This window comes from Solanum verrucosum, unplaced genomic scaffold (genome assembly GCF_900185275.1).
Source record: "Solanum verrucosum unplaced genomic scaffold, falcon-dt-bn FXZP01000103.1, whole genome shotgun sequence".
NCBI lineage: Eukaryota > Viridiplantae > Streptophyta > Magnoliopsida > Solanales > Solanaceae > Solanum > Solanum verrucosum.
In genome coordinates this window covers 2,143,799-2,161,374 of record NW_026020048.1, presented here as the reverse complement: position 1 = coordinate 2,161,374, position 17,576 = coordinate 2,143,799, and the positions used below count along the sequence as shown (strand labels likewise).

The window sequence follows — 17,576 nt, the reverse complement described above, 5'->3', positions numbered from 1 at the left end:
CAGAAGACTATAGAAATATTTAGATTAAGACAATGATAGTAATATGCATTAATATAACAACTTGGTAGCTACCCTGCAACTAGAAACTACAAAATGTTGTAATTAATGCTAATAATAATCTCAATTAATGTACCAATGAAGCCATTCTCTAAAAGTCGGTTCACTTGGGCTAGGAGCATCTGGATCAGCCATTACCTGTGAAACACAGCGGACCAAATAATAAGATCTTCTTGAAAAAGACACTCAATAGCATATTTATTTATTTATATCTAAAATAAAATACTCTAATTTTATGATCTCTCTTAAATGACTTAAGTAATTGAAATAGTAAATAATTAATCTTACAAGGGTGTAAAGATTATTAGAATTAGTAAATAATTAAAGTGGGCAAATCACAGCAATAACATACTTTTAAGGCAAAATTACAATCTATTCCTTAAAAGTTTATAATTACAAAAATCCCTCAAACGGATACAATAATATAAGCGTTGATACATTAATCTGATGCGCGAGATACATTAATCGTTAAGTAAGATACATTATATTTTATACATGATACACTAATCTGATGCGTGATATACACTAATCTGATGAGCGAGATACACTAATTTGATGCGCGAAAATGAGGGATTTTGGAGATTTATAAAACTTATAGGGGATAATGGTAATAAGTAAACTAAAAGGTGGGATTTCTGTAATTTTTCCAATAATTAATCTTCTGCCGGTTTAATTTCAACTCCATTATTCCATATTGGGTGCTTTATGAAATGTACCCAAAAGATAATAAAGTGGGCTCAACCCAATACTAGGAAAAACATTAGGTACTCGTACTTTTTGTTGGGCCTAAAGTAGAAATCATCTTTTCTTAATATTGTCATCTAACACTTTAACTGATCATGCTTTTTATTTAAAAAAAAATTATTACATTAGAGGTAGAGGTAGGGGAAAATGGGAGACAAGGATTCGAACTTTCTCCAACATAGTGAAAGTTCAGATAGTTAATCAACTAACCTACTAAGGTTTTTCCTTTAACAGATCATGCTACTTCGTAAACAATGGGAGATTTGGTTTTATAGCATTTACAAACTAGGTTTAATTCTTTTGTCTTTTTTTACAATGGATCTTCATTTGTACATATTTGAGATCTGAAAATGTCTTTCATTTTCTTTTATTTAATTTGTAACTTGGTCATAAAAAATTATTATAGTTCAACATTCACCAATAATACATTAATGATAATTAGATTAAAAGAGTTATAACAAAGAAAATCAAAGTGAAATCTTTGCAAGGACGTTCTAAATTAATCCCAAAATAAAAATCAAGAAACATTTTGTGAAAAAGTTTTGTCTTGATTCTCTCCTGTTTCACGTTTTGTCTTTGAATAGATCTATCAAGCTAGCTAGTCTGACTAAAGTTCCACTAATTAATAGATATATGTCATTTTCTAAATAACAACGTTACATTTTTGGTTATATACACTGAACCTAAAATGTTTTTCAACCAAGTGAAGATTTTGGTGATGGATGATATATGGCCGATTGATAGCTATGTATGGATTAATATAACTTTCATTACATGTAAAAAACTAATAATTTTTACTGTCATGTTTATCTTAATCTATATGTCTTAGTCATAGAGTCAATTGTTGTGTTTAGGTCATGACATAAACAAAATCAAAGTGCATCCACAAAATCAAGTACATATATAGATTATCTATTTTATTTGTTTTAAATAATATATCTTGTTAGCCTCCCCAATCTGTTCTTCTTTAGGAGACCACAGAGGATAAATGTTTAAAATATTAAATTTAGTCATTTTGAATTTATATATTGTCGTCTGATTTTAAGTACACTGAGTCTGAGCATGATTTATAGATGATAATGATTAAAATGTTCAAGTTGTGGTTGATGAGCAAAATGTTTTTTTTTTTGGTAATTATTTTTTTATCAGTAGGAAAGTGTTGTCATTATACTTTTTAATACTAGCAAAAAAAGTCGATAACTTAACATTTCACATTGATTGTGTCATTTCCATCCTTTAAGACACCTCCTCTATATCCCCCTACGTAATTATGCCCCCTATACCTTTTATTTTCACCTCCTATACTATTATTTCAGACCTTATATAAATATTTTTAGAATAATAATTTTTATTTATATACCAAACATAAAATTAAAACTATTTTACTAGAAAGTGTTTTCAAACCGCATCATACCGAACACACCTTTTGTCTTTTCTTTTGAATTTGTATTGCATGCACTATCGAAAAGTTGATCCGTATTTTCCATATAAAGGCAATGACTAAATGCCAGTAATAGCTAGGCATACTTGTTGCTATCATGCCTAGATGTTTTCTTCGATTTGATTTTTGTATTATTCGCTGTTGTTATTGTTATTTTTATTTTTTTCATAGCTTCTTCATTACTATATTTTTCTTTTTTATTAATTTTGATATGTTTTATTTGAATCGAAAGCCTATCCAAAATAGTTTATCTATCTTCATATATAAGATAGAGATAAAATTACATAGGCTATGTTACTATAATTGTTGTATTTTTATTCATTCGAATTCACAATCTTATGTAATTATCTATAGATAAACTTGGTAGGCCAATTTAAAAAACAAAACAAAAAATATCTTTATGAATATGTTAGTGTGAAATGAAAAGAGAAGTGAGAAATGTAATCAAGTTATCTTGGTTTTAATCAAACTTGAAATGATCCACAAAAGTTTTTGCTCTTCATCTTTGACTAGAACTGAGAAATATTCTTTTAAAAATGTTTTGTCTATGTGCGGCAAAAAAGGTGAGTAAAAAAATGCCAATCATTTTCATGATTTTATCTCCTAGTTGGAAACATTGAATAGGTGTCATGTTCTTTTTCTTTTAGGCCGCAATTTCACTTTGCTTTAAACGTGACTTTCATCAAGTGAACAAATCAAAAACCACGTATAATAAGAATTAATCAGCGGTATGTACAAATCTTAAAAACTTAATAGCGGATTAAAAGATACGTTATTTATATATAAAATTAGTACATAAGCAAAATGATATATCATAATATATAAATGTGATATGATAATATTTGTTTTAATATTAATTAAAATACTTAGGAGAAGAAATTTTAACTGCGTATTTCAATTTAAACAGAAAAAAGGTTTTTTTTTTTAATTTCTATGGACGGCCGATCGAGAGAAATAAAAGTATAAGAATATGACTCTTTTGTATGGTCGGTTTATCCCGTTTACTCCTACAATAATCAACATTTTGACACGTTTACTCTTTGATTATTAGTCTTATAAATCATTGCTATCATAAAGTTTTAAAAATGTTTATATTAGTAAACATTTTGACACGTTTACACTTTGTAAGAACTACGTACGCTAGAGGGTCAATACACATCTTCTTTACGTAATGACTTATATATTGCGTTTTCGACTCATTTTGACATTAGCATTTTTTAATTCATGTGTTTAGAGACTCCATATATAACGACTAAAAATAAAAGAGATGGTATAGTGGTGATATTTTCTTTGTTTATCATAAATATTTATGTGGTTAAAACAATTATTTGCTTAATCCTAACTCGATCGAGAGATATACATGTTAAGATGATATGAAATACTCCCTCTTTAAGTTTTTATAACATTTAAAAAAATACTTAGTAACTTTTTAATCTTAATATCCCGCATTGCATATTTAAAATCATAATATTCAATGATATTTTAATATATTATACATATCTTTAGTTTAAAAGTAAATTTTTATTATTATTATCTTTCCGTGTGTAAAAAGAAAAAGACACATAAAAATGTTTTATCAAATCAAGGATTTTTTTTTTCTCATACTACCCTTAATATTAAATAACTGCATAAAGAAATATTTGTCAAATTTAGAGCTTCAAAGCATCATTATTTTAGTATAATACACTTTTCTTAAGGGTGCATCTGGTCAACATGAGTCAAGTACTACAATACCAAGGGAGTAATATTTGGCTTACGTTTGGTTTACGTAGGGCTTACACGGCAAAAATGGTGGGGTCTTATCTTGTAATTAATAATTAAGGGATGAAGATGACCTAAGAAAATACTAATATATCTTCGGATCGTACGATCAGTAGAAGGAAAATTGAGACACTTATAATTAATTCATGTGATGATTCATTGTTGTATTTATATGGTTTGTAGATGCTCTTCCTTTTTTTTAGTTCTTACTATACAATATGTAGTTGACTATGTACAGTGTGTTTCACTCATGAATTTGGGGTCATACTTTGATAGCTTATTGCCTTTTCTTGTATAAGATCTCTCTCTTTTCTAATTTTCTTGCTATTGTATGTGTCATAGTTTGATCAAGTATAGAATTTAAAAAAAAATAGAAAAAATTAAACTTTTATGGTCTTGAATTTTATGATTTGAACCAAATATATTTTTGAATTTGTGATCTTAACTACCATGTTATTTAATATGTTGAAATTAATTGAGAAATTACTAATCATAGAAAGTGATATATTCTATTTAAAATAAAAACTTGGTGGTAGGTTTTGTCGGAAAAAGAATGTTTTTCAGCGGGAGTCTCATCTGGGTGGCTGGTTCAGTCGTTTTCGAGAGGGGTTTCCATTGGCTTGCATTGATTTGAAACTGCTACTATACTAAACTGGCTGAAAGAGCGTAGGTTTGACCTAAATTCCTTACATGACAGGCTCCTCTCAATAAGACACATATATTAAAACGAAGTAATTAAGTACAATTTTTAGTGAACACATGACCTTGAATAAGAATAATAATAGGGGAAATGGAAAATGCATAAGTATCCCCAGCCTATGCCCAAAATCCCTGAGACACACCTAATCTTTACTAAGGTCCTATTACTCCCCTGAACTTATTTTTTAATTAATTTTTTACCACTTTTCGACCTACTTGGTGCTAATTAAAAAGATTTACATCACATAATTGAGTGGTGCTAATTAAAAAGTTTACGACAAGAAATTGTTGGGATTACATATATAAGGGGGGGGGGGGGGGGGGATTTTTGAGATAGTAGCATTGAATTTATTACTAATAATATAGAGAGTTTTTTGTTTGGTTAGAAAGCGTTTTAGGCAAAGTTTTTCGACACATATCTAAATTTAATCAGATTCTAAGTGGGGATCTCCTCTAATTACAAATATCAGACGCAAAACCCCAAAAAATAAAATACCGATAATATAGGGATCAAGCTAGCGACATGTATCTCGCTTAAACCATGTAATTGTTTGGAACAATGTGTTGTCGGCTTCTAAATAATTGTGTTGTCAATATAAAAATGTGGTAAAATATTTGATAACTTTTCACCAGAAGCAGAAGACTCGATTTCAAACTCAATAAATGGAAAATTTCTTATGTTTTATTTATGGAAAATCCATTAACCTCCAGACATTTCCTCCTCTTGTACTCACAAACAATCAAGAAAACGCTTTTTCCTATGGCATGTGAGCAAGACCTAGTTATGATGAACAATGAATGAGAGGGGAAAACTAGTGAAACAAAACATCCTTTCTAAAGTAAAGCTTGATTTACCCATAAGTGACAAAAAAAATGTTTTGTGAGAGACGTGTGGGACACAAAATTATTACCAAATTGAAACTTGTGGACCTGATCATATATGTCACGGTCAGACATGTTTATGGTTTGTCATAAAGACAATGTGTGCTTTCGATATACCACATCTCATCAATGATTTTCAAAATAAGGATATGTTTGATACGAACAAAATATTTTTCACTAAATATATTTTTTAGATGGACTTGTTACACCTAAATGGTTCAGCGTCCCGGGTCTATATGGTAAAGGGTGGGTGTCTGGGTCTAATTTTGGGGTCATAATATATATGTATAGATTGTACCTAAATGTTGTTTAGACAATATGTTCTCCTTATTCATCAAATAATCGAAAATAAGTAAGAATGTCTTTGAAAATATTTTCTAATTTTTTCATAATTAATTAGTCAAATTGTTTTATAAGGATACCTTGCTAGTAAAAAAATAAGTTTCTCAAGAGATAATTAGAACACTATTTATAAGTGACTTTCTACATTGATTATCTCCCTCGCTCCAATTCCGGTACTCATCCCCACCTCCTGCCCCCTACCCACCCACCACCCCGAACACAATTTCCATGGATTCCCTCATTTGGTAAAGGAATTCTATTCTCTTTAATTTTGAAGAAGAATCTAAATTTAATTATGATTTTTTGAATCTAAATAAAGTGCAGTAATTAAGAAATTTCAGTTGTGCTAAAATATAATAATTTACCTGTTGCTTACTTGAAGTGTGTCATGGTCAAACCAGTCAAATCTTATTCAAAAATGCTAAATATTTCACAAGACTTTAGAAGTCTGCCAACTAATTAATTAAAAAGGGAAAGGAAGAACATAAGTCTATATGATAAAGTCCTTTATATTTTTGAAAATGACACAAAAAATTAAATTTAATAACATATAACCAGAATAATGGTCCACAATATTGATTTGGTAGAAAACAGGAAAATTGGGGTGTCTTTCAAACGAAAGGATAAAGTGGTTTTATTATATTGCAATTAAACATATATATTTTCACAATTATATAGGACTATTTTTCATGAGCAATGTCTTTTCATTTGATCTTTGTTGTGTACTGAGAAAAATATTCATATATTTTATAGAAAGTCATTGACTAAAAGCTCAAGGAAGTGGAATTACATTCTTCCAAATTCAACATTTTTTTTGTGCCAATATGTCAAATTAAAGAATAAATAAGAATAATTTAATCAAATTACCTATTTAGCTAATGTAACCTAAAGAGACACGTTAAAAAAATATGACAAATAAATAGGCCGATGAAAATAGTTCAATAGTCAAAAACTGACACTTGGAACAACGATATATGCTTATAGTAAGGAGGAGTGTGGTGAATAAAAGACTTTTGAGTAATTAAGTCTGCTAGTTAAAGTTTTGTCAACTCTATAATGAAATGAATTAATATGTCCTTACTCCTTACGTACAAGTGCTAAATTGTCAAGCACACAATAGTACAAGGACAAATAAAATTCAGAAAAAAACACTACAGCATTTTCTTCGAAAATATACCTCTTTATTTGAAAAATAAATAAAATAGATCTAAGACTTTCACCCCGTACGATTATTATTGGAGAATATTTAATTATTGCACTACTTTTGGTATTTGACTTTTGTGAATGTAAAAGTTTTTTGTTTTTTTTTAATATTTAATATTTTATGAGTGTTAAGTTTTTTTATTTTATTTTTTATTTTATTATTATTATTATTATTATTATTGTGTTTGGTAATGTTAAATACAGTAATGTTTTGGGTGAATTGAAGTGTATTGAAATTTGAAAGTAGCTACTATTTTTGTTAAATTACTAATTAATCCCTTTCAAGAAATTTACATGTAATGACTAAATAAATCACCTTGTTTTGTTTGTAAACATATCTTACCCCATTTTTATAGTTATTAGTATTAGAGATAAAAATGAATCAATAAAAGAAATAATAAATGAACATAATTATGCAAATGTGAAAAGGGAATTATGAGATGTAATATAAGCTAGTCTTTAATTATTACTCCTAGCTAGTGTAGCTATTTGAATTTGAGGTTGACCTCGAAGGGTTTTTCCTTTTGAGTTTTGTCTAACTTCATCCCATGCCGCGTATAAAATTGATAAGAAATAAATTATACTCTCTTCGTTTCAAAATAAATAAGATACATAAAAAATTAACTTAAAAGATAATTGACAAATGTATAATATGTAGATACTTGTATATAATCGATGTATACTGGTTAAAAAAAATAAACAATATATACATCCGACTATTTATGTAAGGTCCCTTAAGACAAAAAACAAATACTAGGTATAATTTACTATTTTACCCCTATTAGTTTAGATATTTCATAAGAATTGAGCGTTATAATTAAGAAGAAATAAGTCTTTAGTATAAAATAGTTAAAAATAATTATTCGCTATGTTCCAATTTATGTAACACTTTATTAAACTTTGAGAATCAGCCAAATTTTTCTTTCATCGAAATTTCATCATATAACTATTTTTAGTTGGAAAAGAACGGATTTGGTTCCCCTCCATTACCCCTTCCCTCCATTTCGTCAAGTGCACATCTAGATGAGAGACATGTGTCTTATTTAAATTTTTAAGGTCAAGATTATACTACATTAACAAATATTATAACCATAGTTAAGTCAATCAATTTTGGAAAACTACCCCCTAAATGTGGTAAGAACAAGATATTTTCTATAAATTTTGATATTGATTGATTTCATTTTATATTTTCTACTTAAACATTAAATTGCACGATATTTAAAGTGAAAATCAATTAAATAATTTTTTGTGATAATAAACTATGTTCTTGAAATATTTTTTATATTAGAAAAACGAAATAAAAGATATGATGTGAATAATTATCAATGTAGACAAAAACCTTAAAAAAAAAGGGGAAATAAAAAATAAAAAAAGACGAGAAATTATTAGAACTACAAATGTGAAATATCAAAATTACCATACTTTAGTAAGAGGAGAAAGTGTGGCTACGTACTGTGTTTGAAGGGGAAAAAAAGAAGTATGTTTTAAAATTTGTTTGTTGGGAATAAAAGAAAATTCTAATATTTTAAATAAAAAATATAAAATGAAATGAATGAATATCAAATTTATAGAAAATATCTCGTTCTTATCAATTTAGGAAGTAGTTTTCTAAAATTGGTTGACTTAACTATGGTTATAATATTTGTTAATGTAGTATAATTTTGACCTTAAAAATTTAAATAAGACACATATCTCTCAACTAGATGTGCACTTGACGAAATGGAGGGAAGGGGTAATGAAGGGGAGCCAAATCCGAAAAGAATCAGGTTTCTAAATCTCCCACCCACCCCACCAAAAAAAGAAAAAAAACTAGAAGTAGAAGAAAAATAACAGTTGAAGATCTCATATTGCAAAAAATGCGAGTGAAGATAGGTAATCATCCAAACAATTTACCAAAAAAAGAAAAAAGAATTTCCACTAAAAGATACCATATATAGTCAATGTTTGTTCCTTTTGGATACGAATATATGCTTACTTCAAGTATGTGTTTTATTTAATTATTTTCTTTAGTGGTGAGCTGTCATCTAAAAGTTAGGCATGAAGAAAAAGAATATAAGAAACCAAAAAGGGAAAAGAATAGTGAAAAATACATAGGTATTGGGAAGAAAAAGAAGAGGTAAATGGAAACGTAAATACAAATTAAAACAGAAATGCACGTTTTATTCTTCTAAAAATTCAAAATACAAATTAGTGTTTTTTTCTTTGGACGGTCGACTTTTGATATAGTCATTGGTCGGTACGTAGTAAAAAGACTGGCTATCGTATCCTTTATCCTTTCTACTAATTACAATTGCACGTTGACACCTATCTCACGGTTAATCGTTCAGGAATGAAGCACATCGAGATTGAGATATTTTTAATACTTCTCTTTTTTAATATTTGTACTAAGTGTTCCTTCATTTTAATTTCATTATTTGATGCAGTGTCTTAAAAGAAAAGGATGTTTTATTTAATATGGATCGAGTAAGCTTTGAAATACGAGGGCATAAGTTTTATGAAACTTTAAATTTTTAATTCTAATATAGTAAAATAATATAACAATACAAAATTATAAAAATACACTAATAGTATAAAACTATTAAAAAAATGATTAAAATTCATAGAAAATAAGACTTTTAATATGATTTTACAAGTATAAATAATGTAATGTTATAAAATTTATTATGAGATACAAATCAATTCTAACATCTTAGCTTTCGAATAATAAAAATCAAAATTTCTTAAAAATAAACTACTATCATACTATGTAATTTACCTCCCTAAAAAAAAAATTAGTAAACTTTATTAGTATTATAATATAACACTACTCCATCATAAATAAAAATAAAATTACTTTCAAACCGTTAAACAATAAAATACATGACAAAAATATGATGGATGCACAGGACGATGATTATTGAAGATATAAAATTTTACTATATATGTATTGTGTGCGTAATTTTTATCTAGATGTCTACTAGATAGCTAGAAAATTTGTGTATATTTAACTAATGTAACATTTTATCATAAAGTTAAGGTGTTCAACTAGAACATAACATAATTTGAATTTTTAAGGAGTTGATTATGTATTAAACCTTTCGAGAACACAATTGTTTACATACGTATGTTTGACGTAGGGCTTACATGCATGGAGAAAAACTTTGTTTGGCCTAAGATAGCGACGTATAAATATTCGGATCGTACGAGTAGAAGGTAAATATAGAAAACTTATGTGGCGAATGGACATTAATTGTCGTGTAAGATTTATAGAGGCTCAATTAATTCTTTCACCTATATGTACATAGTTGACTATATTTGAGGTATATATAGTGTGTGTACACATTCCAATTGATAGGTTATATAGACTTTGCTACAAGTTTAATTTCTTTGACCTTTAATTTAAACTTTACTAGTCAGCTACAAAAAGAAATTAAACCCCACATCTTTAAATACTCCTTTTGTTTCTATTTATTTATTAAATTTTGACTAGACACATTTATTAAAAAAATAATTATCGATATAATTAATGAGTTTACCATTTTATCTCTATTAATTGATAAGATTTCGAACATGTTTACTCACTATATTTTTCAAAAATATTAACTCAATACTAATAAATGGAGGGTATAATAGGAAAAAAATGTCATTTTTTAATCTGTCAAAAATTTCAAATAAAAAGAAAAATTAAATTAGAAAATATTTGACCAGTAAATAGGGACAGAGGGAGAGAGTACTTTTGTAATAATTATTGGATTGATGAGGATGGGTGAATAGCTAGTCAAATAAGAGATGGCATATGAATTTGCTTCTTTTAATTATATATTTTTATGGTATGGTTTATTTGTTATTAGTTGCATATATTTCTAACAAAAATAAATAATTGAGAGGTGTTACAAGAAAAAAAAAATAGAACTAAAATGTTTGATTAGGTAAGTAAGAAAAATGGTGCACTTTAATTTTAAAAAAATAGAAGTTTAAATAAGTGGCATTGTTGAATATAATATGTTAAGACAGTCTATGTCGACTTAAATCAATAATTGATTGGAGTCCAATAATGAGTTAAATAGGCATCATTGTTTTAATTTTGTCGACTTGTGAATTGTTATGTTGTCTGAAGTGACTTTTCGTCTATGCAACAGAAGCCAACATGGTTTGTTCCTCTTTTAATCTACTAACTATGAGTTGGTAATGCCATTTTTTCCCCAAATTAAAGTAATGTATATATCGATCATATATTCAAAAATTTCTTATGAGAAATGACAGCATATTTATTGTATATGAACAGTACTTCCCTTTTATTTCTTCATAGATGAATAATCCATCCAAGTCAAACAAGATACATAATTATACCATAGGACTAAAAGGTGAAGTTTTGTGCGTACACAAAATATTTTGTATTCACATAGAATCACATTTAAGGAATTCGAGATATATAATATTTACCGTTTATTCTAATATAAATATCAGTTGAATAATTCTACATTAGATTTTTATTTATAATACATGTTATTCAAATAGAGATAACTTTATCCTTGATCAATGCTCACACAAAATTATGACTATTAATCAAATAATGGAAAAACAAAATCATGTCCACATTATATACAACCAAGGAAAACCTTTATTATTCTGTAGATAGATTCTCAAAAACATTAAGGGACAAAGCCAGCCTTTTATGTGCAATGATGAATGGAAGAGAACATCTTGTGAACTTCCTTTCCAAAAGTGAAGGATTTCACATAGTTTTGGCATCACAAAAAAAAAGTCGTACGTGACAAAAAATTATTGTCAAAGACGTACAAGATAAAAACAACTACTACTATATTATATATCTTAATTAAGCAGCTAGCTGTCCATCTTCTGGTAAAGAAAATCACAAAATATAGTTAAAAAATATAAATAAAGGTTTTTTTTTTATAATCTATATATTTGCTAGAAAATACATTTTGCCTCTCCTTGTTTATATATCAATTCCAAAGGAGTTAATAATATCAAAAATCAGTTCATCCCTTATTTTAAGGTTTTGCATTACCTGCTAAAATTATTTAACGGTCATATATTATAGTACTATCATTAATCAATGCCTTTGAATCTGCGATTGAAATCTTGACTTCTAACTTTAACGAAATTGGCAATTATACATGGACTAATTGATAAAAAAAAAAAACTCGATTTTTAGCATAATGATTGACATAATAGCTCACAAAACAGACTTTTAAGTTATTATAGTGATAATTACTGTACCAAAGGACAATTATTAAATTTTAAAGATATATAGGAGAGAGTCCATTTCTAATACCGAGTCAACCAGTGACCCACGCAAACTTCTCACGGGCCCCATTTCGATCATTGAGTCCACGTGTACTTGCGCTGACGTGCCCCACAGTCTCATTAATGAAAAAGACAAAAAATAAAATAGCACAAGAGCCATGCCGATATTTTCAATAAAGTTTGTAATTATTTGAAGCTTTCTTTTTCCATAATTTTTTTTTCCTTTTCCTTTTCTGTGGGGAAAAAAGTGGTCCCACGTAATGTAAACATTGCCACGTACAACTCTAAATGGTCAAAGCTTCAATTTAAGCTGCCACTTTTTAATATCCCACAATCCATGCAATTATAGATTACTTTAATTTTACGTGAAATGACAACTAGCAAAGGACACGTGTCCCCTTTTTTTAAATCTCCGGCCACCATAGTCGGCGGCGTTGTCGCCGGTGTGTTGACTGTTGGGATCTATGAAACCATATTGGCGTACGTCTAATTAATTAGATTTAAAAAGATTAATTAGATTTTGTATTTCCATTATCAGAAAATTCTATTAATAAAGTCACTTTTCCCACTGAGATGACATAATTTATTTGAAAATTGGAGTATTAAAGAAAGGCTATTAATTTATTAAAAATTATTAAAGAGTAAATAAGGAAAGTCTTTGCTATGATTGTGACTTTGGTTATGAGCTGTCTATCCATGCCAATTATTAAACTATTTCTCTAATATTTTTTAGAGGACTCATGTCTCATGACACTCACGTATGTAGTGTATAAGATAATATAATCTTTATTTTATATATAATATGTTGAAAATGATATATTAATTGACGGATGAACTGATGGTTATGGAAAGTATTAATTTGATACACGATAATATATATCGCCCTATGTTTAATTGTTTATATATCAATCCAAATATATTAGTTATGTTGTTTCAATTAAAATAAAATTCATATGGTAAGTGAACAAAAAAATAAAGATAATGTAATCAACATTATTGTATACGGAACTTCTAATCTAGAGAAGAAAACAAAGAATGATTGTTACTCGTGATAAAAATAAGGTCAACAAAATAGAAATTAAGCACTAAACTAAAAGAGGTAACTTTTTTTTTTCAGGAAATAACAACATGTCCAAAAGCTCAGAGGTAAATTAAAAAAAAAAAAAAACACCTCTTCCGAACTGTTTGTCTGTTCCTTTTTTACAAAAAAAGAGTAAAAATTACATAAATTCATTAGTAGAATCCCAAATATTTGGAATATTATCAAAGTTCAACATGTTGCTGCAGTAGGTATCTCTTTCATCTTCAGTAGTTGTGCTGCTGCTATTGTTGAAGTAAGTTGAGTTTGAATTCAATGGCGTAGGACTTGATGAAGGTGTCGATAAATTCGACAAAACAACTGATTGGAAGTTAAAATTGTTGTTGTTGTTTTCGTTGGATTGAAATGTTGAACCATCGGATGTTAGAGGATCATAGTACCCATAATTTTGTAAAGGAAAATAATCATCCGTTACCCCATTGCTTAATTGCCACTCATCATTAATAACTTGGCAATCATTTTGTGAGTTACTAAAGTTTTCAAGATTTGATGAGAAATCCTCCATTTTTGTTGTTGGGGGCTGCATGAGTTGAGCTTCATGACTAGAAAATGGAACACATGGGGTTGTACTTATAGTTGTGCAAATTGGAAAATCTTGAATAGGGGCTTGAATTTGGTTACTTTGGACCATTTGTGGCAATTGGTTTTGGCAAATTTGATTATTTGGGATCAAGAAGTTGTTTGAGTTTTGGCGTTGGGATGATAAAAGAGAAGTAGCTAATCTCAAGACTTCAGGATTAACCAAAGGTTGCACATGGCCTAACAATCTTGAAAGATTCATTTGATGATGAGATGAATTATTGTAAATTGAATGGTTTAAAATGGAAGAAAGATCAAGAAGATCAAGGCGTGGACTGTGTGTCACTGGATCAATCCCCATTCTCAAAAGCCTTTTCCTGATGTGTGTATTCCAATAGTTCTTGATTTCGTTGTCAGTTCTACCAGGTAAACGTGCAGCAATAGCAGACCACCTAAATTGAAAAAACAAAAAACACACATGACAAATTAGAATCAATCTCTAGAAACAAGACAAAATACTTAGATAAAAAGTCCAAACCTATAGAGAAAATGAGTAGTACTATATTATGACCCCAATAAAAAGTACTACTTGATTAATTAAATAAAATAAAAACTTACTTGTTGCCTAAAATACTGTGGAGTTGAATGATAGTCTCTTCTTCTTCAAAAGAAAACCTTCCTCTTTTAATATCTGGCCTTAGATAATTAGTCCAACGAAGCCTACAACTCTTTCCACATCTTTGAAGCCCTACAGTACACACATTAAAGCAAAAGAATTATTAATACAACTTTAAAAAAGTAGTATATTATAAGAAAATATTATAGTATTGATCAGTAGTAAGAAGAAAAATAAATACCAGCATTCTTTGGAAGAGTCCTCCAATTACCATACCCATGTTTTTGAATGTAATCAATGAGCTTTTGATCTTCTTCAGGTGTCCATGGACCTTTTTTAAGTCCATTTTTGTCACAACAAGGAGCTCTGCCCATATTGATGATGAGTAGTAGTAGTAGTTTATTTCACTTGTTTCTTTTGTTGTTGTTGTGTGTGTAAAAGATTCCAAGGAGAGTAATTTATAAGTCTTATATTTTTGTTGAGAAGAAAGAAATGAAGGTGCAAGTCCGTATTGATGAAAATATTAATGAGAGGGGTTATATATAATATAGAATTACAAAGGAAGAAGAAAATAAAATAAATAGAGAAGAAGTCAAAGGGATTCGGTGGCCGTCCTCTGTTTATAAGTTTAGCAACGTGTCCCTTTTCTTTTCAGCAAAAAGTGTGAATTCAACCATCTCTATATATCCAGCCCCCAAACAAACGCACAAAATAGTAGAGGGTGCAGTATAATAAAGTAAATTACATTTCTACCCTTAATAATTTTTTATTTGTATTCAAACTTCTTATATAATATAATATAATAAAAAATAATGTATACAATCCTGTGATCTCAATTATCACATTCTTTTTATTTGTATTCAAACTTCTTATATAATATAATATAATAAAAAATAATGCATACAATCCTGGTGATCTCAATTATCACATTCTAATAATAATCCTTTTGTCTCAATTTATGCGACACACTTCTTTTTTAGTTCGTTTAAAAAAGAAAATTATATTTCTATAATTGAAAAAAATTAATTTTATATTTTTATTTTTGATAAAATGATTTATAGTCACACTAATAATCCACGAGTGTTTTAGATTATAAATTTCAAAAATCTTTCTTTTAAAAAAAATTACTTTGTCAAATCAAACTATATATATAAATGAAGAAACTTAGTTGGTTGACTATCTGAACTCTCATCTTATTAGTGAGGGTTCAATTTCCAACATTATAATCCTCTCCCCTACCCCCATTTTTTTTCTTAAATAACAGATAAATTAAAACAAGGGAATATACTTTTTTTAAATTCCCTTATATAAACTTTTGGTTTCGCTGCAAGTACATGTTTTAGTTGTACTTAGTAGAGTGTATATATATATAGTTACCGTTAATTCACATTCTTGCATGGCTTCATTTCAAAGCCGGCTCATGTTTGTGCTCCATTTGTTCGTTGGCTTCAGTCTAATAATAACCGTCGACATAATTCTAATTTCTACGGGATTTCTTTGTCCATGAAGATCAGAACAGAGAAAATATTATCTAATATTTTGTAAACGTTTGAAATTTAAACTTGAAATTTCATAATTTAATTTCAATCAACTTTATTAATCATTAGTCCATACTTAGGTCATTGATCTCTTCTCACTTTAGTTCACATTTTACAGTATTACCACTTTTATATGGGCAGTTTGGAGGTAAAAAAAAGGGGATTGAAGATTGCCCAAATATGATTTATTTTATATGGCGTAGTTTGTCTAATCATGAACAAGGAATTTAAAATTAAAAGAATTATTATTATTTTAAATATATCATAGTATTTATATGTAAATTATAATAACATTTTTAAAATTTATGATCTTAATTTTGAAAATATATTGTATCATTTGTATCGTTATAAAAACTTTATCACCACCGTTGGGAATATTGGATTTTTAATGAATAAAATAGGGAGGGCTTATCTAATTAAGTTGAATTTTAAGTTAACACTATAAAATGTGTATAGAAAAGAAGTTCAAAGTAACATACTCGTTTTTTCTTTTTCTTTTTTCAAAAGCCATCACCAATAGGTTGTGAGCCTAGGGTGTGGGAGGGTTTGGCTGGAAAATAAACCTACTCTATTACTAGTAGGTCGTGGGGGTGGGGTTGGCTAGAAAAATAACTTACTCTATTACTAGTTTGTCCCAAAAAATTTTAAAAATATTTTTTCAGAATTCTCATTTTATCATTAAAGATATAATTCATAGCTACATATATCTATGATTTATTTTACAACACAATTTTTAAATTCTTTCTTTTTATGGATCAATTAAAACAGGGAACATTTAACTTTATGTTAATTTCATTGAAATAATGGGCTGATTAGTAAGAAGTGAATCAATCAATAGAGTTTTCAAAACTTAGCATCATAAGAAATGTAACTGAACTAGCATTGAAGAGAAGACAATGTAATACTTATTATAGTCAAACATGGAAACAAAGTACAGAAAATGACTTGCACTGTGGTATAAAATATAAATGGTGTGCAGCAAGAACATGTTACCAAGCCCTTACCAATTAGTCTTTAATTGGAACCTTACTTTATGTCATTTATATAGCTGTCCACACCTCTAAATGTAAAATTTCTTCCATTAAGTGCCTATTTTTCAACACAAAAAATTAGACTAAGAACTTGTTTTGTCGTCGTGTCTCATCATAAATTCGATAAGATGGATAACTTATTCATAGTTTTCTTCGACAATAACATATCTAGTGAAATTTCACAAGTGCAATTTGAGGAAATTAAAATAGAATATACGCAGATCTTACATTTTCTTTTGTAGGATAGATAGGTCATTTCCTATAGGTCCCTGACGTAAAAAAAGTGTACTCAAAGCCCAATAACCACAACAAAAAACAAGATAAACAAAGCAAATACTGCAACATGTGATAGTAAAAAAGAAAAATAAAATACTACATGAATACTAAATAAAAT

The 17,576-nt window shown here is 28.3% G+C and overlaps 1 protein-coding gene across 1 annotated transcript; it reads right to left on the bottom strand.

Annotated features, from left to right (window-relative positions):
- Positions 1-13,553: 13,553 nt before the first annotated feature.
- Positions 13,554-14,998, bottom strand: LOC125822206 (transcription factor MYB74). Its single transcript, XM_049501588.1, has 3 exons — positions 14,855-14,998; positions 14,616-14,745; positions 13,554-14,449 (listed from the first exon to the last, which is right to left on the bottom strand). Exons 1-3 carry the CDS (start codon positions 14,985-14,987, stop codon positions 13,600-13,602), a joined length of 1,113 nt encoding a protein of 370 aa, XP_049357545.1. The 5' UTR covers positions 14,988-14,998; the 3' UTR covers positions 13,554-13,599.
- Between the last annotated feature and the right edge of the window lie 2,578 nt (positions 14,999-17,576).